Below are 26835 nucleotides of genomic sequence, written 5' to 3'. Positions count from 1 at the left end.
TCAGAAAACAGTTTGCAAGGCTATTCACAAATTCTAAATTGGCGTACTTATTAAACGTAACATCAAGTGTTTTCTCCATTTTGATTTATATTTGTTGCATTTCTCTTTATAAGAATGTAATGTTAAATTTTGGGTAAAATTTGTTTCCCATCAACATTTAGAAAATTAACTCTGTTTTGCCACAACCTGAGGGCCCTATAAAAGGCCATGAATACCCTATCTTGCGTAGATATAATTTTATTCATAGTCTTGGATTTGGTAAAATATAAACAACTAGACTAGACATTATTGATATCGAAAACTGAAGCTGCTTCACAATTTGGTTTTAAAATGGTGAACTTAACAATACAAAGTGATATCAGCAGGAGAATAACGAAGACTTGAACGAGCAATACAACTGCTGACCGAGGCAACGTTGTTTGATTGCAAAATTTCCTTGAAGATTTGCTGCTACTTCCTTTTTCAAAAAAACTGTCTTCTACAACAGTCTGAACTTGATCAACTGTTACTCCCTCTATCTCGAAATAAAATATTTTTTTTAAAAAAAATGTATTGAGGAAAAGTCACTTTACATAAAACAACTCGTAGCAATTGAACTCAGTTAACAAGTCTTTCATATGAGCACTCATAGAGCACTCAGAGAGTCTCAGTTTTGTCATAATGAACAATTTTGTGTACTCTTTCTTCCTTCAAGTGTTGCATCTCCTTTGGCAGTGAAGGATCGTTTTTGTCAATTTCTTCACCAACCGGGTGCTTCGACATCAGTAAGTCTCGGAGGACACCCTGGGTTGAGTTTTTGACATTCTGATTTCTCCACAGAAGAAAAGGTTCAATATAATATACCAAATGAGAGAATGACCGAATTTCGTCCTCAGTCAGCAACAGTTGAACTTTTCGCAGTAAAAACTCTTTCCAGTTTTTGTGGTTTCGTCTTTGGAAATTGAAAGACTCAGATTCCCTTCCCCCGTAATCAAAGCGCAAATTGTTGAACTCGGTGACAGGGGTGCTTCCACGTTCAGTTTCTCTCTCATTTGTTAACCAGTTCAAATAGAAAATGGCTTTTTCTTTTGCACAATGTTTGTTGAAATTGTTCTTGCCCTTTAAATGATTTTGACAATTTTGTGTTAAATAGTTTACAGATATCGAAGGACACTCAAGTAAACTCAGATCAATGAGAGAGCACTCAAGCAAATCTGACGAAAATTTTACCTTCTCTCCTTTAGCATAGAATATTGCACCCGGATTCCTCAAGCGAACGCTTTGAATTATTTGTGTAGGATTACGATCAGGATAGTTCCCACTCAATACCGTGCAAATTTCTAGTCAACCAATTGAAAGATTGGTTTTGTTGAGTTGTTAACTCACTATAACTTGTTGGCGGTAAAAATGACACGCAATCAAGATAGTATTCGGTACAAATACCAAGTTCTTTAGCAATAAATTTTTCTTCTCTGTGACGAAATCCTTCAACGTCTAACACAACTGTTTTGCTGCTCAGCATTCCAACAATTGAAAAATTGACGGATCAAAAATCTTTATAAATAAGCCAAACAATATTCCCGACAAATGACCACTAAAACAGTTGCTGCTTTTCCACGGAAGCATATAAGAGTAACCAGGCCCCTGGTTATATTTTTCGTATATGAAACCACCTTTGCCGTGTAAAATAGCGTGCAAACGTGAAACTTTTGCGATTTTCAATTATTTATCTACTGAAGAATTATCTATGCCAATAGTACCACCGTAGGGCCTCAATTTTAGCGCTATTTCAAAATCAAACCCTTCAATTTCACTAAAATATTCACATGTGGCCAGAAAGTAATTTAACCTTACACTGTTATTTGGGTATATTGATGAAACCGATAAGTAATTTTCGTGGATTTTATTCAAACAGTTTCTGCATACAATTGGTTTTTCAAGACGCATACCCCCTTTTCGCTAGCCTGGCTGCGCATTAAAATGATTGGAAATAAACAAAAAATGGATCATTGCGTCGGGAAAGCAATTTATTATCAACAAAATGGGATTTTGTTTATTATGCACATACTTAACCTTGATCATACAAAAGCAAGTTCCTTTGAAAGAGTTTCAAGATAAGAAAGCAATAAAAGAATGTTCCTAGCATATGCTTGTCTTAGTTTTGTATTCTCCTAAATAGTTTATACAATACACTAGTAACCACACACAGACATACAAAATGTACACATATAATGTTAACAACATGTTATACTGTTTATTGCAATAAACAGTATTAAATACGTTCGAGTGATATGCAGGCACAACAGGTAGCATAAAAGCAGTGAGGTCAAGTTTTGTTCCCAAGCTTAATAAACCCGAGAGTGTAACAAAATTTTGTTAAATATCTGTTGAAGTAATTTTGTCCCATCTAAAAATGGAATTTTTTGCGAGAACACATGTTAAAACCAAGACATTAACAAACCACAAAGCCTTGTATATCATTTGATCTACATAGCATTCCTGATATTAACGCTGTTTGGTATTTGAACAACATACTGGTTTCATTAATTGCTTCAGATAAGAAATAAAATTGGGCGTGTACCTGCAACATAGCTAGCAAGGAAAGATTGGAAATGTTAAAACTAATAGTATACGGAGGTTCACTTAAAATACAAGATTTTGAGTGTAATGAACTTGTGTGTAATAGCTACTTGAGTAAACTTTTACAACAAAAACGGAAGGAATTGATTGAACACGCCTTAGTTTGAACCTATAACTGAACTCTTTTTTCCTATTTTTGGCCCCAACTTTCATTTGCTAAATTCCAAACTTTTTTTAAGCAGAACTGTTCCTGGATTTTGACATCAGATTCCTATTGTTCAATTCGGTTACCAAAATTCTGCTATAACCAAAGAAATTAATTCTAATGTCTCCTCTAGCCATCATTCCAAAGGCAGAATCGACTCCTGACAGCCGAACAATTGCTTATGAGACTTACAGAAAACAGACTGTTATCATTGAACAGCAGGAATATCAGTTAGATGAGTGGGTTACAGTAGATCACATGGCTGTGCCTATTGTAATTTTGATTTTATTCAGTCATTTCGATTTGAGAAAGGCCTCATGAAAGGAGGTCAATTCTTGCTGGATTTTGTAACGTCTTATGTCAGAGTTTGTATTTGACTCAGACGCATTGGACGATGGAGTACGAAAATTTTTTTTACAATTATGACGTGAAGGAAATTCCGCTGTATGAAAATCAAGAAGGCTACTGGAGAGATCTTGAACTGGTCGAAAGCATTTGGAAAATGAAATCAGATATTGAGAGCCCAGAAACTTTAGCGAACTACCAACACCTGCCATGGTTTATGATACAATTGCCTGTACACCTGAAAACAAACCAGACGATGGTTCGAGCAGTGGAATCCTTGCAACTCCACCCGTGAGCAAGTGTTTTGCACCAAAGAAACGAAGAATTGATCTCATTTATGAAAACCAAATCAAACTTATTCCTTTGTTGATTTTGTTTGTTGTGTGTGTGACATTCTTTTGTGAACCTGTATGACATTCTTTTGTTGTGTGTATTATTCGTGGTAAAAGTCACTATTATCTTGAATGGAAAATTTTTCGGTCATAACTTTGTTTCCATTGTGGACAAGAAATACACCCTAAATGGTATCAACACGCTGTAAAAGGAATTTAAGTAATGCGGCTTGCTTCGAATTGAATCGTAAAGAAAATGCAATACCAGCAAAACTATTTAAGAGCACTTTTCCTCACTTTGGCTTTACATGGTCGATTGCACCAATAGAACTCAAACTCGAACTCAGCCTGCTCTTATGGCTGCCACACCCAAGTTTTGTCTACCATGTAGTGAAATCTTACATGAACATTCCAAAGATGTCTTCATCGAAACATATATGGGTTAATCGCCAGCAAAATTGTCAAAATCAGGCCTTTTGTTCTTATTCTCTCATACTGTTTATCCACAATTTCAGTACAAATAATAAAAATGATCTTGTACACTGAAGATTGTACAATTTGTTATCGTCTATTTTCGCCGACTGTTCTTTTATAAAACTTGTTTCGCAAAACAGTGATAGTTTTAACTAAAAACATTAAAAGTAACAAAAAAACGTACATTCAGCACCCACTTAATCACTATTATTTGTTTCGCCAAGCTGTTAAATAAAAAAAATCGTCGTAAATAGCGTTTCAACTAAGAAACAATTCTTTATTTCACATTCTTTGCCCAAGAAACATCAATTTTTTTCACTTTTTTGTCAAAAAATGCCGAAAAATAAGAAAAATCAAAAAAAACTAACAAGAAGTAACAAATAATAACATATACTCAGCACCCACTTAATCACTATTATTTGTTTCGCCAAGCTGTTTTACCACCAAAAAGCAACAATTTTCGCACTTTTTTCAAAATTTTGTCTTTTTGGCGCAAAATGACTTCAAAAATACACCTTAAGCGCTTCACTCAAACTATTTTCAACCCGTAGTTTTACCAAAATTCAATTGGCCACCATATCGAACATTTCCCGACACAAACATGAAACCATAAAATCACTTTTTCAACCAATTTTCAGACAATTTCTAAACCCCAATTTCTTTAATTTTTCCGCCAATTTTCACAATATTTTCCCCATTCATGCTCATGCGCTACTTACAGTTCGAAACTCTACTGGAAACTTCTCTCCAAGCTTGGAATTTAACAAACTTCCAATTTCACTACTTCGCACTTCAAACATATGGGCAATAAAACCCATAAAATTAATACCACTTGTGCGGTCTCAGACTAGCAAAACTATTAAATTTATCACATTGGAATAAAAACGTGTCAAATTTAAACTATTTTTTTCTTTCCTTACCTCAGTAATCCATCAGGGTAGTCACTTTTGCTTTCCAGTCCTTCATTAGTCTCATTATACTAGAAAAAGGATTCAGAAATTTTTAAAATCGAAAAATTTTCGAAAGCTATTGAGCATTATGTGAATCAGGTCAATCACCTCAGTTTGTAGCTGAATGTTTCGTTGACTTCAACACTTACTGTTTTCTAAAAAAAATATTAACGAGTTTTTAAAATTTGCGGTTATGAGTTGTTCATTTTGTCTAATCAGTTAGTTTCATTAAGGCCTGTTTTCAACCGTTGCAAATGAGGCATAAATGATCCTAATTAATGGTTTAAGTTGTTAGCTAAATGCTGTTATAACTTTGTCACTATTTGTTTTCAAAATGAAATTGCGAACTTCTATTTGTTGGGCAATGTGTTGTCTTATCAATCAATTCCATTACTATAACGTCTCATCGGCTACTACGGAGGCATAATTAATTTTAATTAGTCGTCTGATGTCATAGCAATGGTTTTCTTGACTAAGACACCATTGAACAAATTCTTTGTCATTGTAAATTTCTTCGCACGAGCCGTCTGTTATCAGAAAACAGTTTGCAAGGCTATTCACAAATTCTAAATTGGCGTACTTATTAAACGTAACATCAAGTGTTTTCTCCATTTTGATTTATATTTGTTGCATTTCTCTTTATAAGAATGTAATGTTAAATTTTGGGTAAAATTTGTTTCCCATCAACATTTAGAAAATTAACTCTGTTTTGCCACAACCTGAGGGCCCTATAAAAGGCCATGAATACCCTATCTTGCGTAGATATAACTTTATTCATAGTCTTGGATTTGGTAAAATATAAACAACTAGACTAGACATTATTGATATCGAAAACTGAAGCTGCTTCACAATTTGGTTTTAAAATGGTGAACTTAACAATACAAAGTGATATCAGCAGGAGAATAACGAAGACTTGAACGAGCAATACAACTGCTGACCGAGGCAACGTTGTTTGATTGCAAAATTTCCTTGAAGATTTGCTGCTACTTCCTTTTTCAAAAAAACTGTCTTCTACAACAGTCTGAACTTGATCAACTGTTACTCCCTCTATCTCGAAATAAAATATTTTTTTTAAAAAAAATGTATTGAGGAAAAGTCACTTTACATAAAACAACTCGTAGCAATTGAACTCAGTTAACAAGTCTTTCATATGAGCACTCATAGAGCACTCAGAGAGTCTCAGTTTTGTCATAATGAACAATTTTGTGTACTCTTTCTTCCTTCAAGTGTTGCATCTCCTTTGGCAGTGAAGGATCGTTTTTGTCAATTTCTTCACCAACCGGGTGCTTCGACATCAGTAAGTCTCGGAGGACACCCTGGGTTGAGTTTTTGACATTCTGATTTCTCCACAGAAGAAAAGGTTCAATATAATATACCAAATGAGAGAATGACCGAATTTCGTCCTCAGTCAGCAACAGTTGAACTTTTCGCAGTAAAAACTCTTTCCAGTTTTTGTGGTTTCGTCTTTGGAAATTGAAAGACTCAGATTCCCTTCCCCCGTAATCAAAGCGCAAATTGTTGAACTCGGTGACAGGGGTGCTTCCACGTTCAGTTTCTCTCTCATTTGTTAACCAGTTCAAATAGAAAATGGCTTTTTCTTTTGCACAATGTTTGTTGAAATTGTTCTTGCCCTTTAAATGATTTTGACAATTTTGTGTTAAATAGTCTACAGATATTGAAGGACACTCAAGTAAACTCAGATCAATGAGAGAGCACTCAAGCAAATCTGACGAAAATTTTACCTTCTCTCCTTTAGCATAGAATATTGCACCCGGATTCCTCAAGCGAACGCTTTGAATTATTTGTGTAGGATTACGATCAGGATAGTTCCCACTCAATACCGTGCAAATTTCTAGTCAACCAATTGAAAGATTGGTTTTGTTGAGTTGTTAACTCACTATAACTTGTTGGCGGTAAAAATGACACGCAATCAAGATAGTATTCGGTACAAATACCAAGTTCTTTAGCAATAAATTTTTCTTCTCTGTGACGAAATCCTTCAACGTCTAACACAACTGTTTTGCTGCTCAGCATTCCAACAATTGAAAAATTGACGGATCAAAAATCTTTATAAATAAGCCAAACAATATTCCCGACAAATGACCACTAAAACAGTTGCTGCTTTTCCACGGAAGCATATAAGAGTAACCAGGCCCCTGGTTATATTTTTCGTATATGAAACCACCTTTGCCGTGTAAAATAGCGTGCAAACGTGAAACTTTTGCGATTTTCAATTATTTATCTACTGAAGAATTATCTATGCCAATAGTACCACCGTAGGGCCTCAATTTTAGCGCTATTTCAAAATCAAACCCTTCAATTTCACTAAAATATTCACATGTGGCCAGAAAGTAATTTAACCTTACACTGTTATTTGGGTATATTGATGAAACCGATAAGTAATTTTCGTGGATTTTATTCAAACAGTATCTGCATACAATTGGTTTTTCAAGACGCATACCCCCTTTTCGCTAGCCTGGCTGCGCATTAAAATGATTGGAAATAAACAAAAAATGGATCATTGCGTCGGGAAAGCAATTTATTATCAACAAAATGGGATTTTGTTTATTATGCACATACTTAACCTTGATCATACAAAAGCAAGTTCCTTTGAAAGAGTTTCAAGATAAGAAAGCAATAAAAGAATGTTCCTAGCATATGCTTGTCTTAGTTTTGTATTCTCCTAAATAGTTTATACAATACACTAGTAACCACACACAGACATACAAAATGTACACATATAATGTTAACAACATGTTATACTGTTTATTGCAATAAACAGTATTAAATACGTTCGAGTGATATGCAGGCACAACAGGTAGCATAAAAGCAGTGAGGTCAAGTTTTGTTCCCAAGCTTAATAAACCCGAGAGTGTAACAAAATTTTGTTAAATATCTGTTGAAGTAATTTTGTCCCATCTAAAAATGGAATTTTTTGCGAGAACACATGTTAAAACCAAGACATTAACAAACCACAAAGCCTTGTATATCATTTGATCTACATAGCATTCCTGATATTAACGCTGTTTGGTATTTGAACAACATACTGGTTTCATTAATTGCTTCAGATAAGAAATAAAATTGGGCGTGTACCTGCAACATAGCTAGCAAGGAAAGATTGGAAATGTTAAAACTAATAGTATACGGAGGTTCACTTAAAATACAAGATTTTGAGTGTAATGAACTTGTGTGTAATAGCTACTTGAGTAAACTTTTACAACAAAAACGGAAGGAATTGATTGAACACGCCTTAGTTTGAACCTATAACTGAACTCTTTTTTCCTATTTTTGGCCCCAACTTTCATTTGCTAAATTCCAAACTTTTTTTAAGCAGAACTGTTCCTGGATTTTGACATCAGATTCCTATTGTTCAATTCGGTTACCAAAATTCTGCTATAACCAAAGAAATTAATTCTAATGTCTCCTCTAGCCATCATTCCAAAGGCAGAATCGACTCCTGACAGCCGAACAATTGCTTATGAGACTTACAGAAAACAGACTGTTATCATTGAACAGCAGGAATATCAGTTAGATGAGTGGGTTACAGTAGATCACATGGCTGTGCCTATTGTAATTTTGATTTTATTCAGTCATTTCGATTTGAGAAAGGCCTCATGAAAGGAGGTCAATTCTTGCTGGATTTTGTAACGTCTTATGTCAGAGTTTGTATTTGACTCAGACGCATTGGACGATGGAGTACGAAAATTTTTTTTACAATTATGACGTGAAGGAAATTCCGCTGTATGAAAATCAAGAAGGCTACTGGAGAGATCTTGAACTGGTCGAAAGCATTTGGAAAATGAAATCAGATATTGAGAGCCCAGAAACTTTAGCGAACTACCAACACCTGCCATGGTTTATGATACAATTGCCTGTACACCTGAAAACAAACCAGACGATGGTTCGAGCAGTGGAAGCCTTGCAACTCCACCCGTGAGCAAGTGTTTTGCACCAAAGAAACGAAGAATTGATCTCATTTATGAAAACCAAATCAAACTTATTCCTTTGTTGATTTTGTTTGTTGTGTGTGTGACATTCTTTTGTGAACCTGTATGACATTCTTTTGTTGTGTGTATTATTCGTGGTAAAAGTCACTATTATCTTGAATGGAAAATTTTTCGGTCATAACTTTGTTTCCATTGTGGACAAGAAATACACCCTAAATGGTATCAACACGCTGTAAAAGGAATTTAAGTAATGCGGCTTGCTTCGAATTGAATCGTAAAGAAAATGCAATACCAGCAAAACTATTTAAGAGCACTTTTCCTCACTTTGGCTTTACATGGTCGATTGCACCAATAGAACTCAAACTCGAACTCAGCCTGCTCTTATGGCTGCCACACCCAAGTTTTGTCTACCATGTAGTGAAATCTTACATGAACATTCCAAAGATGTCTTCATCGAAACATATATGGGTTAATCGCCAGCAAAATTGTCAAAATCAGGCCTTTTGTTCTTATTCTCTCATACTGTTTATCCACAATTTCAGTACAAATAATAAAAATGATCTTGTACACTGAAGATTGTACAATTTGTTATCGTCTATTTTCGCCGACTGTTCTTTTATAAAACTTGTTTCGCAAAACAGTGATAGTTTTAACTAAAAACATTAAAAGTAACAAAAAAACGTACATTCAGCACCCACTTAATCACTATTATTTGTTTCGCCAAGCTGTTAAATAAAAAAAATCGTCGTAAATAGCGTTTCAACTAAGAAACAATTCTTTATTTCACATTCTTTGCCCAAGAAACATCAATTTTTTTCTTTTTTTTGTCAAAAAATGCCGAAAAATAAGAAAAAAAATAAAAAAAAAACTAACAAGAAGTAACAAATAATAACATATACTCAGCACCCACTTAATCACTATTATTTGTTTCGCCAAGCTGTTTTACCACCAAAAAGCAACAATTTTCGCACTTTTTTCAAAATTTTCTCTTTTTGGCGCAAAATGACTTCAAAAATACACCTTAAGCGCTTCACTCAAACTATTTTCAACCCGTAGTTTTACCAAAATTCAATTGGCCACCATATCGAACATTTCCCGACACAAAAATGAAACCATAAAATCACTTTTTCAACCAATTTTCAGACAATTTCTAAACCCCAATTTCTTTAATTTTTCCGCCAATTTTCACAATATTTTCCCCATTCATTCTCATGCGCTACTTACAGTTCGAAACTCTACTGGAAACTTCTCTCCAAGCTTGGAATTTAACAAACTTCCAATTTCACTACTTCGCACTTCAAACATATGGGCAATAAAACCCATAAAATTAATACCACTTGTGCGGTCTCAGACTAGCAAAACTATTAAATTTATCACATTGGAATAAAAACGTGTCAAATTTAAACTATTTTTTTCTTTCCTTACCTCAGTATTCCATCAGGGTAGTCACTTTTGCTTTCCAGTCCTTCATTAGTCTCATTATACTAGAAAAAGGATTCAGAAATTTTTAAAATCGAAAAATTTTCGAAAGCTATTGAGCATTATGTGAATCAGGTCAATCACCTCAGTTTGTAGCTGAATGTTTCGTTGACTTCAACACTTACTGTTTTCTAAAAAAAAATATTAACGAGTTTTTAAAATTTGCGGTTATGAGTTGTTCATTTTGTCTAATCAGTTAGTTTCATTAAGGCCTGTTTTCAACCGTTGCAAATGAGGCATAAATGATCCTAATTAATGGTTTAAGTTGTTAGCTAAATGCTGTTATAACTTTGTCACTATTTGTTTTCAAAATGAAATTGCGAACTTCTATTTGTTGGGCAATGTGTTGTCTTATCAATCAATTCCATTACTATAACGTCTCATCGGCTACTACGGAGGCATAATTAATTTTAATTAGTCGTCTGATGTCATAGCAATGGTTTTCTTGACTAAGACACCATTTATTTTCAAGTTTATTTTGTATTTTTGATGTCTTGCCTTTGTTGGTTGCTTCTATTTTGCTTTTGTGACATAGTCTCAATATTAACTCTTCTCATTGCGCTTCTAGTTCGGCGTTATTTCTTTTTCCATTATTGGCCTTAGTTTTCAGGTCTTATTTTCGACGACTTAGACATTAATTGTTTATGAAATCTTTTAGCGAGTTTTTGAATCTCGCCTTTATTTTGTGTGCCTTTTTCACCTAATGGGACTTAAAAGGATACTTTCATTATATGTAATTGTTAATGATTTTATGTTTTTTTCTTCGCGACCACTAACAATTAAAAAGACTCGGATTTTTGTCACATTTGGTATTTGCATTTCGTCCCTCATTGATTTTCGCAAGGATCTTGTATGGTGTACATATTATAAAGTCTTGTTAATATCGATAATTTTTATGATAAGATTTTTGCAAGATTTTTTTTCCTCTTGAGCATTTAATGCCATATGATTTGTTGACTAACAAAGTTTGATGCTATTGTCAAAATGTGTATGTTTAGGTTTCATGATCTAAACATCAACAGTTTATAGGCATTTTTGAGATGAACTAATTTTTTCATTTAACATCTGAAGGTTTCTGACTTTGGCACTTGTTTACAAAATTTCTTGATTTTGCCAGCTCTTGTTCGTTTTTGATGGCCGTAAAGCAAAAGCAGAGGCTATTTTTGACCTTCTCTTGGTTATTTTATTTCGTCAACAGAATATGTGTTACGACCATATAAGCTCACGATCACTTCAATCTGTTTTTTTTCATTTTTATGCAATTCCAACTGAATTGCGTGCATGACGTCTCTACTTGAAACTCTACTTGAAACTTCTCTCCAAACTTGAAATTCAACAAACTTCCAACTTCACTACTTCGCACTTCAAACATATGGGCAATAAAACCCATAAAATTAATACCACTTGTGCGGTCTCAGACTAGCAAAACCATTAAATTTATCACTTTGGAACAAAAAGGTATCAAATTTAAACTATCTTTTTTCTTTTCCTACCTCAGTATTCCATCAGGGTAGTCACTTTCGCTTTTCAGTCCTTCATTAGTCTCATTATACTAGGAAAAGGATTCAGAGTTTAAAAAAAAATCGCAAAATTTTCGAAAAATTTTACAAGTTTCACTCATTCACCGCGCCAAAATCTTGAAAAAAATATTACAAGTCCCACCACTCTCACAACACCAAATTCACAAAAAAATTACAAGTCTTTGCCAGCAACGAGAAACAAAATTTTCGAAAAAAGTTTTCGAAAAAATGGGGGCCATTGGTGTAATGCTTTGGAACCAATTTTTGTGATATTTGTGATGTCTCCCTGTATTTGATTTTCCATTCTCGATAATGGCATTAGGCTCGTCAATGGCAGGTATCATCGCCTTCTATTGAGCATTATGTGAATCAGGTCAATCACCTCAGTTCATAGCTGAATGATTCGTTGACTTCAACACTTATTGTTTTCTAAAAAAATATTAACGAGTTTTTAAAATTTGCGGTTATGAGTAGATCATTTTGTCTAATCAGTTAGTTTCGTTAAGGGCTGTTGTCAACCGTTGCAATTGAGGCATAAATGAACCCAATTAATGGTTTAAGTTGTTAGCTAGTTGCTGTTATAACTTTGTCACTATTTGTTTTCAAAATGAAATTGCGAACTTCCCTTTGCTGGGCATTGTGTTGTCTTATCAATCAATTCCATTACTAAAACGTCTCATCGGCTACTACTGAGGCATATTTTTTTCAATTAGTCGTCTGATGTCATACCAATGGTTTTCATGACTAAGACACCATTTATTTTCAAAAATATTTTGTAGTTTTGATGTCTTGCCTGTTTTGGTTGCTTCTATTGTGCTTTTGTAACATAGTGTCAATAATTACTCTTCTCATTGCGCTTCTAGTTCGGCGTTATTTCTTTTTCCATTATTGGCCTTAGTTTTCAGGTCTTATTTTCGACGACTTAGACATTAATTGTTTATGAAATCTTTTAGCGAGTTTTTGAATCTCGCCTTTATTTTGTGTGCCTTTTTCACCTAATGGGACTTAAAAAGATACTTTTATTATATGTAATTGTTAATGATTTTATGTTTTTTTCTTCGCGACCACTAACAATTAAAAAACTCGGATTTTTGTCACATTTGTTATTTGCATTTTGTCTCTCATTGATTTTCGCAAGGATCCTGTATGGTGTACATATTATAAAGTCTTGTTAAGATCGATAATTTTTATGATAAGATTTTTGCAAGATTTTTTTCCTTTTGAGCATTTAATGTCATATGATTTGTTGACTAACAAAGCTTGATGCTATTGTCAAAAAGTAGATGTTTAGGTTTTATGATCTAAAAATCAACAGTTTATAGGCATTTTTGAGATGAACTAATTTTTTCATTTTACATCTGAAGGTTTCTGACTTTGGCACTTGTTTACAAAATTTCTTGAATTCTTGATTTTGCCAGCTCTTGTTCGTTTTTGATGGCCGTAAAGCAAAAGCTGAGGCTATTATTGACCTTCTCTTGGTTATTTTTTTTGTCAACAGAATATGTGTTACGACCATATAAGCTCACGATCACTTCAATCTGTTTTTTTTTTTCATTTTTATGCAATTCCAACTGAATTGCGTGCATGACGTCTCTACTTGAAACTCTACTTGAAACTTCTCTCCAAGCTTGAAATTCAACAAACTTCCAATTTCACTACTTCGCACTTCAAACATATGGGCAATAAAACCCATAAAATTAATACCACTTGTGCGGTCTCAGACTAGCAAAACTATTAAATTTATCACTTTGGAACAAAAAGGTATCAAATTTAAACTACCTTTTTTCTTTTCCTACCTCAGTATTCCATCAGGGTAGTCACTTTCGCTTTTCAGTCCTTCATTAGTCTCATTATACTAGGAAAAGGATTCAGAATTTCAAAAAAAAATCGCAAAATTTTCGAAAAATTTTACAAGTTTCACTCATTCACCGCGTCAAAATTTTGAAAAAAATATTACAAGTCCCACCACTCTCACAACACCAAATTCACAAAAAAATTACAAGTCTTTGCCAGCAACGAGAAACAAAAATTTCGAAAAAAGTTTTCGAAAAAATGGGAGCCATTGGTGTAATGCTTTGGAGCCAATTTTTGTGATATTTGTGATGTCTCCCTGTATTTGATTTTCCATTCTCGATAATGGCATTAGGCTCGTCAATGGCAGGTATAATCGCCTGCTATTGAGCATTATGTGAATCAGGTCAATCACCTCAGTTCATAGCTGAATGTTTCGTTGACTTCAACACTTATTGTTTTCTAAAAAAATATTAACGAGTTTTTAAAATTTGCGGTTATGAGTAGATCATTTTGTCTAATCAGTTAGTTTCGTTAAGGGCTGTTGTCAACCGTTGCAATTGAGGCATAAATGAACCCAATTAATGGTTTATGTTGTTAGCTAGTTGCTGTTATAACTTTGTCACTATTTGTTTTCAAAATGAAATTGCGAACTTCCCTTTGCTGGGCATTGTGTTGTCTTATCAATCAATTCCATTACTAAAACGTCTCATCGGCTACTACTGAGGCATATTTTTTTCAATTAGTCGTCTGATGTCATACCAATGGTTTTCATGACTAAGACACCATGTTGGCGCCACTTCAGATCAGCTAGAAAAGCCATCAGACAGCAAGAAATAACTTTGAAACTGAAAAAACTTAGAATTTGTCAAAACTCAAAAATGGTCAAAAATGAAAAATTTTACAAGTTGGGACCGAAAATCTGTACACCCCCCCCCCCCCGATTTTGGGAAGCCAAAACCCGAGCAACCCGAGGTTATGGCAGACGGTTAGGGTTACCTCTAAGCTATTCATGGACCCAACGAACATTATTGCATCAGACCCACAAGTGTGGCTATTAGCACTTATATGGTGCAAAATTGGCATTTTTTGATATTTTGTCATTTATTGCTAAATTTCTTAAGTTGTTTATTTTATGATACTTTAGATGATCATTAAAGGTCAAATACCGTGCATTCGAGGCATTTAGAGCTACGTAATAACCATCCGTGCTTATGTCAACAAAAGCAAATAGTGCGGTAATTTGACATTTACTATGTAAACAATGACATAAATCATTTTCTTGATTAACCAATCAGAAACAAGTAATGATGATGTTATAAATGATAAATATTTGATTATTTACTTTAACCCAATTGTTTGATTAGTGAAACCGTATTGTATTTAGAACCATTAGAAACTGTCATAAGGAGCAGTTGGCTCTCAGATTGACTATAATTTGATTCTTTATCAACTTTAGTCTTTTGCGCTAAGTTTTGCTAGATCTTAAGATCTCGAGTGTTATAAGTTAGTTGAGCTTTCTTAACAAGAAGTTAGCAACAGTACTAGCTTTGGGCTGAAGCCTTACAAACTTCAGCACGAGATTGGATATAGATTATCACCAAGGATTTTCTTAACTTCAATCACAAAAAATTAAAGTTACAGTCCTTTATTACAACTGAGCGACTAATAGTTACTACGCGAGTGTTAGTCGATAGCAACCGAGTGAAGAACCAGGCCGGCGTAAAACTCGAGAACTAGGCCGCGAAGTTGGGTTCCGCTGAGATTCTTGAGCAGCCGCAACACACCATTTATTTTCAAAAATATTTTGTAGTTTTGATGTCTTGCCTGTTTTGGTTGCTTCTATTGTGCTTTTGTAACATAGTGTCAATAATTACTCTTCTCATTGCGCTTCTAGTTCGGCGTTTTTTCTTTTTCCATTATCGCCCTGAGTTTTCAGGTCTTATTTTCGATGACTTAGACATTAATTGTTTTTGAAATCTTTTAGCGAGTTTTTGAATCTCGCCTTTATTTTGTGTGCCTTTTTCACCTAATGGGACTTAAAAAGATACTTTTATTATATGTAATTGTTAATGATTTTATGTTTTTTTTCTTCGCGACCACTAACAATTAAAAAACTTGGATTTTTGTCACATTTGTTATTTGCATTTTGTCTCTCATTGATTTTCGCAAGGATCCTGTATGGTGTACATATTATAAAGTCTTGTTAAGATCGATAATTTTTATGATAAGATTTTTGCAAGATTTTTTTCCTTTTGAGCATTTAATGTCATATGATTTGTTGACTAACAAAGCTTGATGCTATTGTCAAAATGTAGATGTTTAGGTTTCATGATCTAAAAATCAACAGTTTACAGGCATTTTTGAGATGAACTAATTTTTTCATTTTACATCTGAAGGTTTCTGACTTTGGCACGACTTGTTTTTTTTACCAAAATTTCTTGATTTTACCAGCTCTTGTTCCTTTTTAATGGCCGTAAAGCAAAAGCTGAGGGTATTTTTGACCTTCTCTTGGTTATTTTATTTCGTCAACAATATGTGTTACGACCATATAAGCTCACAATCACTTCCAGTCTGCTTTTTTTTCAGTTTTTTCATGCAATTCCAACTGAATTGCGTGCAAGACGTCTCTACTTGAAACTCTACTTGAAACTTCTCTCCAAGCTTGGAATTCAACAAACTTCTACTTTCACTACTTCGCACTTCAATCATATGGGCAATAAAACCCATAAAATTAAGACCACTTGTGCGGTCTCAGACTAGCAAAACTTTTAAATTTATCACATTGGAACAAAAAGGTATGAAATTTTATCTTTTTTCTTTTCCTACCTCAGTATTCTATCAGGGTAGTCACTTTCGCTTTTCAGTCCTTCATTAGTCTCATTATACTAGAAAAAGGATTCAGAATTTTTAAAAAAAAATCGCAAAATTTTCGAAAAATTTTACAAGTTTCACTCATTCACCGCGCCAAAATTTTGAAAAAAATATTCAAAGTCCCACCACTCTCACAACACCAAATTCACAAAAAAATTACAAGTCTTTGCCAGCAACGGAAACAAAAATTTCGAAAGAAGTTTTCGAAAAAATGGGAGCCATTGGTGTAATGCTTTGGAACCAATTATTGTGATATTTGTGATGTCTCCCTGTATTTGATTTTCCATTCTCAATAATGGCATTAGGCTCATCAATGGCAGGTATCATCGCCTGCTATTGAGCATTATGTGAATCAGGTCAATCAACTCAGTTCATAGCTGAATGTATCGTTGACTTCAACACTTATTGTTTTCTAAAAAAATATTAATGAGTTTTTAAAATTTGCGGTTATGAGTAGATCATTTTGTCTAATCAGTTAGTTTCGTTAAGGGCTGTTGTCAACCGTTGCAATTGAGGCATAAATGAACCCAATTAATGGTTTAAGTTGTTAGCTAGTTGCTGTTATAACTTTGTCACTATTTGTTTTCAAAATGAAATTGAGAACTTCCATTTGCTGGGCATTGTGTTGTCTTATCAATCAATTTCATTACTAAAACGTCTCATCGGCTACTACTGAGGCATATTTGTTTTTATCAATTAGTCGTCTGATGTCATACCAATGGTTTTCATGACTAAGACACTATTTATTTTCAAAAATATTTTGTAGTTTTGATGTCTTGCCTGTTTTGGTTGCTTCTATTGTGCTTTTGTAACATAGTGTCAATAATTACTCTTCTCATTGCGCTTCTAGTTCGGCGTTATTTCTTTTTCCATTATCGCCCTGAGTTTTCAGGTCTTATTTTCGATGACTTAGACATTAATTGTTTTTGAAATCTTTTAGCGAGTTTTTGAATCTCGCCTTTATTTTGTGTGCCTTTTTCACCTAATGGGACTTAAAAAGTTACTTTTATTATATGTAATTGTTAGTGATTTTATGTTTTTTTTTCTTCGCGACCACTAACAATTAAAAAACTCGGATTTTTGTCACATTTGTTATTTGCATTTTGTCTCTCATTGATTTTCGCAAGGATCCTGTATGGTGTACATATTATAAAGTCTTGTTAAGATCGATAATTTTTATGATAAGATTTTTGCAAGATTTTTTTCCTTTTGAGCATTTAATGTCTTATGATTTGTTGACTAACAAAGCTTGATGCTATTGTCAAAATGTAGATGTTTAGGTTTCATGATCTAAAAATCAACAGTTTACAGGCATTTTTGAGATGAACTAATTTTTTCATTTTACATCTGAAGGTTTCTGACTTTGGCACGACTTGTTTACAAAATTTCTTGATTTTACCAGCTCTTGTTCTTTTTTAATGGCCGTAAAGCAAAAGCTGAGGGTATTTTTGACCTTCTCTTGGTTATTTTATTTCGTCAACAATATGTGTTACGACCATATAAGCTCACAATCACTTCCAGTCTGCTTTTTTTCATTTTTTTCATGCTTTTTTTCATTTTTTTCATGCAATTCCAACTGAATTGCGTTCAAGACGTCTCTACTTGAAAATCTACTTGAAACTTCTCTCCAAGCTTGGAATTCAACAAACTTCTACTTTCACTACTTCGCACTTCAATCATATGGGCAATAAAACCCATAAAATTAAGACCTTTTGTGCGGTCTCAGACTAGCAAAACTTTTTAAATTTATCACATTGGAACAAAAAGGTATCAAATTTAAACTATCTTTTTTCTTTTGCTACCTCAGTATTCTATCAGGGTAGTCACTTTCGTTTTTCAGTCCTTCATTAGTCTCATTATACTAGAAAAAGGATTCAGAATTTTTTTTAAAAAATCGCAAAATTTTCGAAAAATTTTACAAGTTTCACTCATTCACCGCGCCAAAATTTTGAAAAAAATATTCAAAGTCCCACCACTCTCACAACACCAAATTCACAAAAAAATTACAAGTCTTTGCCAGCAACGAGAAACAAAAATTTCGAAAAAAGTTTTCGAAAAAATGGGAGCCATTGGTGTAATGCTTTGGAAACAATTTTTGTGATATTTGTGATGTCTCCCTGTATTTGATTTTCCAATCTCGATAATGGCATTAGGCTCGTCAATGGCAGGTATAATCGCCTGCTATTGAGCATTATGTGAATCAGGTCAATCACCTCAGTTCATAGCTGAATGTTTCGTTGACTTCAACACTTATTGTTTTCTAAAAAAATATTAACGAGTTTTTAAAATTTGCGGTTATGAGTAGATCATTTTGTCTAATCAGTTAGTTTCGTTAAGGGCTGTTGTCAACCGTTGCAATTGAGGCATAAATGAACCCAATTAATGGTTTAAGTTGTTAGCTAGTTGCTGTTATAACTTTGTCACTATTTGTTTTCAAAATGAAATTGCGAACTTCCCTTTGCTGGGCATTGTGTTGTCTTATCAATCAATTCCATTACTAAAACGTCTCATCGGCTACTACTGAGGCATATTTTTTTTCAATTAGTCGTCTGATGTCATACCAATGGTTTTCATGACTAAGACACCATTTATTTTCAAAAATATGAGCATTATGTGAATCAGGTCAATCAACTCAGTTCATAGCTGAATGTATCGTTGACTTCAACACTTATTGTTTTCTAAAAAAATATTAATGAGTTTTTAAAATTTGCGGTTATTAGTTCTTCATTTCGTCTAATCAGTTAGTTTCGTTAAGGGCTGTTTTCAACCGTTGCAAATGAGGCATAAATGAACCTAATTAATGGTTTAAGTTGTTAGCTAAATGCTGTTATAACTTTGTCGCTATTTGTTTTCAAAATGAAATTGCGAACTTCTATTTGTTGGGCAATGTGTTGTCTTATCAATCAATTCCATTACTATAACGTCTCATCGGCTACTACGGAGGCACATTTAATTTTAATTAGTCGTATGATGTCATAGCAATGGTTTTCATGACTAAGACACCATTTATTTTCAAAAACATTTTGTATTTTTGATGTCTTGCCTGTGTTGGTTGCTTCTATTGTGCTTTTGTAACATAGTCTCAATAATAACTCTTCTCATTGCGCTTCTAGTTCGGCGTTATTTCTTTTTTCATTATCGGCCTTAGTTTGCAGGTCTTATTTTCGATGACTTAGACATTAATTGTTTATGAAATCTTTTAGCGAGTTTTTGAATCTCGCCTTTATTTTGTGTGCTTTTTTCACCTAATGGGACTTAAAAGGATACTTTCATTATATGTAATTGTTAATGATTTTATGTTTTTTTCTTCGCGACCACTAACAATTAAAAAGACTCGGATTTTTGTCACATTTGGTATTTGCATTTTGTCTCTCATAGATTTTCGCAAGGATCCTGTATGGTGTACATATTATAAAGTCTTGTTAAGATCGATAATTTTTATGATAAAATTTTTGTAAGATTTTTTTCCTTTTGAGCATTTAATGTCATATGATTTGTTGACTAACAAAGTTTAATGCTATTGTCAAAATGTATATGTTTAGGTTTCATGATCTAAACATCAACAGTTTATAGGCATTTTTGAGATGAACTAATTTTTCATTTTACATCTAAAGGTTTCTGACGTTGGCACGACTTGTTTACAAAATTTCTTGATTTTACCAGCTCTTGTTTCTTTTTAATGGCCGTAAAGCAAAAGCTGAGGCTATTATTGACCTCCTCTTGGTTATTTTATTTCGTCAACAGAATATGTGTTACGACCATATAAGCTCACGATCACTTCAATCTGTTTTTTTCATCTTTTTCATGCAATTTCAACTGAATTGCGTGCATGACGTCTCTACTTGAAACTCTACTTGAAACTTCTCTCCAAGCTTGGAATTCAACAAACTTCTAATTTCACTACACTACTTCGCACTTCAATCATATGGGCAATAAAACCCATAAAGTTAAGACCACCTGTGCGGTCTCAGACTAGCAAAACTATTAAATTTATCACATTGGAACAAAAACGTATCAAATTTAATGTATATTTTTTCTTCTCTTACCTCAGTATTCCATCAGGATTTTATGTTTTTATGTTTTTTTCTTCGCGACCACTAACATTAAAAAAACTCGGATTTTTGTCAAATTTGGTATTTGCATTTTGTCTCTCATTGATTTTCTTAAGGATCTTGTATGGTGTACATATTATAATGTCTTGTTACGATCGATAATTTTTATGATAAGATTTTTGCAAGATTTTGTATTTGCTTTTGAGCATTTAATGTCATATGATTTGTTGAATATCGAAGTTTGATGCTATTGTCAAAATATAGGTGTTTAATAGCCGCCCTCATCTTCTCAGCCGGCTATTATAGCGCTCCTATTTTTTTTTACTTCGTCGAATAAAAAAATGTTTCGCTTTACCTCATTTTGCCGCTTTTTCAACATTAGCGTGATATCTTTTTGACTTCTCTAGGCTAGTTTCTCTCTTCTCTCATTCTGCTAAAAGTGATTTTGAACATCAGTTGCTCAGCAAAGCAATTCAAAATGAACAGAGTTGGTATAAAAAATTGAAGTCAGAAGTAGAAACGGGATAAACCCATAAAGCCCAATTTTAGATGCCCGCTATTTGACCGTCGTTCCTATAAGTCTTAGTTACCATCTCTAATGCTTATTTGTATTGATAGTAGCCCCTGTAGCCGCTCTCTAGGAAACAGAAGTACGTTATGTTCAACTACGAAATGCCATCAAAATAAATCGGACTTAAAAAATGTTTTTGTACAAAAATCATTTTTTTTTCAATATCCATTCTTTCAATCCCAATCATGCTTATTGGAGTCAACGGCGGCTATTTTCCGGCAATCTGCCGGGTATGTTTAGAATTCATGATCTAAACATCAACAGTTTATAGGCATTTTTGAGATGAACTAATTTTTTCATTTTACATCTGAAGGTTTCTGACTTTGGCACGACTTGTTTACAAAACTCTTGATTTCTTGATTTTGCCTGCTCTTGTTCCTTTTTAGTGGCCGTAAAACAAAAGCTGAGGCTATTATTCACCTTCTCTTGGTTTTTTATTTCGTCAACAGAATGTGTTACAACCATATAAGCTCTCAATCAGTTCGTCTGATTTTGTTCATTTTTTCATGAAATTTCAACTGAAATGCGTGCATGACGTCCTTTTTCATTCTAGTGGAGAATATTGTTTTGTTCATTTGCGTGGTTAAATTTACTGTCGCACGTGACTTACCTCACTCTAAAATGACTTCCTAACTGAAATTGACTTTCCTTTACTTTAATTCAAAGAGACCAGGTCAAATGAGTGCGAGTCACTAATTTAAGGGTATTTTAGGTCAGCTAATAGAAGCAGCAAAAAGCTAAACAGATTTTTCATTTCCTAATCAAAATTAAACATCTCAGCATTCAAAGTTTTTTTTCTCGGTCTCTTTCTTTTACTATCTTTTTTAAACAGCAGATCTGCGAAGCTATTGTGGCTATTGTCTGGCAATCTGTCCGCTGTATTTTTAATGTTGTGTCACTCAGTCTCACTTTTGACAAGTCTCTAGCTTCCATAAGGAGTCATGTTTGAATCTATGTAGTCGTTTTTATTCATAGCTAAGTTTTCACGACTTTGAGACTTGGTTTTAAAAAAATTTTCAGTTTTATTGACTTTGCTCGTTTCTGTAATGTGTTTTGTTCTTTAGCTTAGCCATTTGTTATAGATCTCTACGTATCAGCAATTGACTTGACCTAAGGGTTTCAGTTAATTGTTATTATTTTATATTCACTTTGATACCATTTGTTTTGGAAATTTTTAAAACTTTTGCTCGTTGTCTGCATGTGTTGGTACTTTTGTTACGTGGTCCGCCAGTTATTTTCATTATGATGATATATGCTTCTTATGTATGGATAGTGCGATAGTTGTTGAGGAGTTCAATTTTTAGTAGCGTTTTCAATGTATTTTCACTTATTTTCAATGACACTGGAAAGATTTTGATAAGTTGTTTGTTTGCCTCTCACTTTTTCTCTGTGGTTTTCTAATTTGGCGTTTACTGTCTACGCCCTCATTGTGTAATAATTTTGAATTTCGCTTTTTTGGACACAATAACTTCAATAACCTTATTTTTCTATAAGGGAACTGAAACAAATTTGTCTAAGTTTTCGTAGTTTTCTATTTACTTTCTAATTGTTCGTTGAAGCAGGCTGAGTGTTGTCTTCATTCCGCCTTATTTGTTGAGTTGTATTCCAACTGTAATTAGTCCTGTTATGTTTTTTTACTTCGACGAATAGAATTCGCTTGGCTTTTACCTCAATTTGCCGCTTCTTCGACATTTTGCTTGAAACCTTTTTTGACCTGTCTAGGATGGTTTTATTCTTCGCTCTATCCACTCGTTACCCAAAGTTTATTTAGACAGCAGTTGCTCAGCAAAGCATTCTAAAATGAACAGAGTCATAAAGAAACGAAATCAAAAATCGAACGGGGAAGACCCATAAAGCGCAATTTCTTCAGCGCTGCTGAAACTTTCTTAAAAGTCTGAGTTGCCTTGTGTAATGTTTATTGGCATTGATAATAGCTCCTTTTTCCTCTCATCGCGGAAGAGGCATTTGCCCAACGTTTTTTTGTTGCGATTTTTGAATTGCAATCGGGGTTACGCTAATCTACGGCGGCTATTTTCCTGCAATCTGCCGAGTATGTTTAATAGCCGGCCTCATCTTCTCAGCCGGCTATTACAGAGCTCCAAGGATTGGACTGCATTGGTGCTCTGACTTTGATCTATCAAAAATAGATAAACAGGTAGCGCCCAATGGGCGTTAAGTTCCATTAGAGGTCCATGTTGGGCTTTATTAGACCTTCAGGTGCTTTGAGTGGTGCAGCTGCTGGGAAGGCCTTAATTAGAGGTTTAATATTCATTTTTATGAGTTTCGGAGACCAACATGGTGCAATTTTTCTCGTCAATTTTCTAGTTTATTGTTTTATTAATTTCAAATTTGTATGACCATTTTGTTACCTATTTATTTTGGTACTGCAAAACAACCACTCAAATAAATATTAACCTATATAAAAAATTTTATTCATTTTCTAGTTTTCCAGCTCCAGGGGCCAGAAACATCCTCTGTTTCTTGATAATAGACCTTTTTAGACTTTCAGATGCTCTGAGTGAACTTTTTTAGGTTTTAGACTTTTTGAGTGGTGCAGCTGCTGGGAAGGCCATAATGTGGGGTAATGGTCATTTTCAGGTTTTTGAGACCAAAGTGGTGCGATTTTTCTTTTCGAGTTTTTTGTTTGATCAGTTTCATATTAATTATGGCCATCTTGCGAGATATTTCGTTACTGCAAACATAACTACTCAAAGTGATATAAACTTGCAAATTTTTTCATTTTTTTGAAAATTCTTGTCTCAAGTTTTCCCGCTTGAGGGGCCAGAAACCTCTGTCTTGATAATAGTGTCCTGCATAGTTGCTAGGGGCAATGTAATACTTTTCAACATTTTAATATCACGAATCGTGTAATTTTTTTGGATAAAATTTAAATTATGTTCTGATTTTTTTAAATTATGTTCTGAGTTTATCGATATTCATGGGCCAGTAAAACTTTTTTGTTTTGAAATTGTTGCTGGTGACAACGAAATGGCCCTGAAGATTTTAATTTTACTAATTTTCTGAAGATGTTAATGTCTTGAATTTTAAGGGCTAATGTAACTTGTAGGTCTTGGGCTTGTAGGTCTTGTAGATGGGTTACTGGACAGATTCGAAAGACAAAAAATGGCTTTGAACATAGTAGTGTTGTTAAATTTAGAAACTTTCAATAAATCGTTAGTAGCCAACAAACCTTTTTCAAGGCTTGTGCTTGAGTTAATGGGTATATTTACCTGGATCAAATTTAGCCTACAGGGTAAAAGCTTCAAGAGTGTTCGCAATTTTTTTTGTTTAGTTTTCTTGACTTCAGTTTCTCAACTTCTGAGACTGTTTTTTTGACTGGCATTGATCAATTGATCTGCTGGTTACCGCATTAGTTCTGAGTTTTTCATTCAGTTTTTTCCATTGTATTTCAGGACTTGCTCTATGTTTTGTTTTTAGTTCGTTGAACAAAAATTTGTTTTGCTTTTCCTCATTTTGCCGCTTTTTTGACATTATGCAATCGTTTCGATTTCTCCAGATAGATTCATTTTTCACTCATTCTACTGGAAGTGCTTTTAAACAGCAGTTGCTCGGCAAAGCAATCTAAAGTGAACAGAAACAGTATCGAGAAACGAAGTCAAAAGATATGCTCGGGATTAAAGTCTTGGTTAACATCTGTGATACGTTTTGGCTTTGATACTAGCCCCTTCATCCTATCATTGAGAAACAGGAGTATGCATAACTACAAAATTCAATCAAAATAGTTCTCACTGAAAAATATTTTTGTACAGCAATCATTTTATCATTGTTTTTGTTCCCTCAATCCTTTGGTGTTATGGGAATTAACGGTGCCTATTTTCCGGCTATCTGCGAGGTATGCATTGCTGTCATTATTTGTGAATATTTTATTTCAGGGAAATTGGTGGAACCATTTGACAGTGATGCCAATGAAGAGTTAAAGAGTCATGCTATGGGACATATTGTGAACTTTACAGTGGCCAGTCTGCCTCCGAAGTACTCTGATGAACCCATTAGGTGTTTAGTGCAGTTAGTTCGTGAAGGTGACTATCAGATACAATTACAATTCGCCTCAGTTAGCAGTGAGCGTTTTTGTGATGTAGGCCAAAAACAGTTAAAACACCTTGCAACTGTACAATCAATTTTTTCTCAAATAAAGTGCAACCTCATTCACGAGAAACTATAACTCGAGCCCTAGCTTTTTATGACGCACTTTAATTAGTTGTCCTTGCTGAAGCAGTTATTAGCTTGCACAAACTCTATGTAGAAATATTTATTATTCACGGTGGAAGGCGGCGGAGCGGTTCATGCAATTTAGCCCACGTACGTCAGTGTTTTTACGAACGTCTGCTTTCATTGTGCCTGTTTTTGAAGTTTGTATGGGCAGGTTATGTTCATCGCATCGTTGCTGGTGGACATAACGAGCCCAAAATTGCATCTTCGTTACTACGGCCTCCTTTTTTCCTTTTAACTCATTGAGTAACAATCTCGGAGAATTGTTACATTAAATAATCTTCAAGAATTCGTCTCTTAAAGGTCAAAAAGTTTTCACTGGTTGAAGTTAAAATTATCCGCAGCAATAAACTAAGCACAAGGTTTGTTATTTCAGTAAATTATGGAACGGTTGCTGACTTCTCAATCGATAGCGACTAATTTCGTAATTTTGTAGATATGACAATCCATCCGAAGTTCTCGAGTTCTCACTAAAAATAAGTTCTCAATTATTGTCGCAATTGATCCTTTTAACAATTTAACGTCCACTTAGTATTGAATTTATTGAATGAAGACACAAAAAATAAATTTGTTACTAAGGAAAAGCTGAAGACAGATTGGCGATTTATTATATCTTTGAGTTATATTGATTCGTTTTTCACATAAATTTCTCTGTGTATTGGCATTTACTACACCTGGTCTAATGAGAATTGACAATACCTAGCGCAACAGAGCAAAATTCAGAATGGATGATTAAATGTTCCGAAAAACATAAACAGAACTTGAGTTCTAAAAATATATTAAGTTTATGCTTATTAATAGTCGCCGTCAGCATCTCAACGGCTATTATTTAGGCGCTCTCCTTTTTTATGCAATTATAGAAATTGAATTGTATTGGGGCGCTGTCTTTTTTCAAGATCTGTTCACACATTTTCACGAATTTTGAAGTCAAATTGGAGTGGTTGATTTTGGTCACGCCGAAACAGGAAGTGGAGCGAAAAAGCGAGTGGTTTTACGACGTGAAATTTTTCTCTCTAATAAGTTTGCTTTATTGCTAGAGCTTTTTTGTTCACATGCGGCATTTTGACTTTGATTTTTAAAGTTTTCGATTTTTTGATTGGATATTTTCTAAATGGTTTTCCAATCCATTCATAGTCCATTCTAGGTCTATTTTTTGTTTATTCAGTGAAAATTCTTTGAATTATAGGTCAGGACTTGTTGTGCTATGTTTTTACAATTAAGAGAATTTGAAATGTATTGGAGGGTTGTCTTTTTACAATCCAAGAATTGGATTGTATTGGCGCTCTGTCTTTTTGTAAGATGTCTTTTTTTCTTGACTTTGAGCTTTCAAAATGGGATAAACAGGTAAAGCTCAGTGGGCATCAAGTTTCATTAGACGCCCCTAGCTGGGCTGAGTAGTCTCTCAAGTGCTTAGAGTGTTGACGCTACTGGCATGGCCGTAATACAGGGAAGGACGCTACTGAGAAGGCCATGGTTAAAATGTCATTTTTAGTTTGATTTTAATTG

At 34.0% G+C, this 26835-nt stretch overlaps 1 protein-coding gene across 1 annotated transcript in view; it reads left to right on the top strand.

Annotated features, from left to right (window-relative positions):
• Positions 1 to 26835, top strand: part of LOC142341723 (uncharacterized) — a 111077-nt gene that overhangs the window by 10832 nt on the left and 73410 nt on the right. Inside the window, exon 2 of the mRNA XM_075392889.1 lies at positions 24993 to 25139. Within this exon, the coding sequence (XP_075249004.1) occupies positions 24993 to 25139 (147 nt within the window). The remainder of the gene's footprint in view (positions 1 to 24992; positions 25140 to 26835) is intronic.

This window comes from Convolutriloba macropyga, chromosome 6, assembly GCF_964194025.1.
Source record: "Convolutriloba macropyga chromosome 6, txConMacr16.3, whole genome shotgun sequence".
Lineage (NCBI taxonomy): Eukaryota > Metazoa > Xenacoelomorpha > Acoela > Convolutidae > Convolutriloba > Convolutriloba macropyga.
This window is presented reverse-complemented; position numbering and strand designations above follow the sequence as displayed.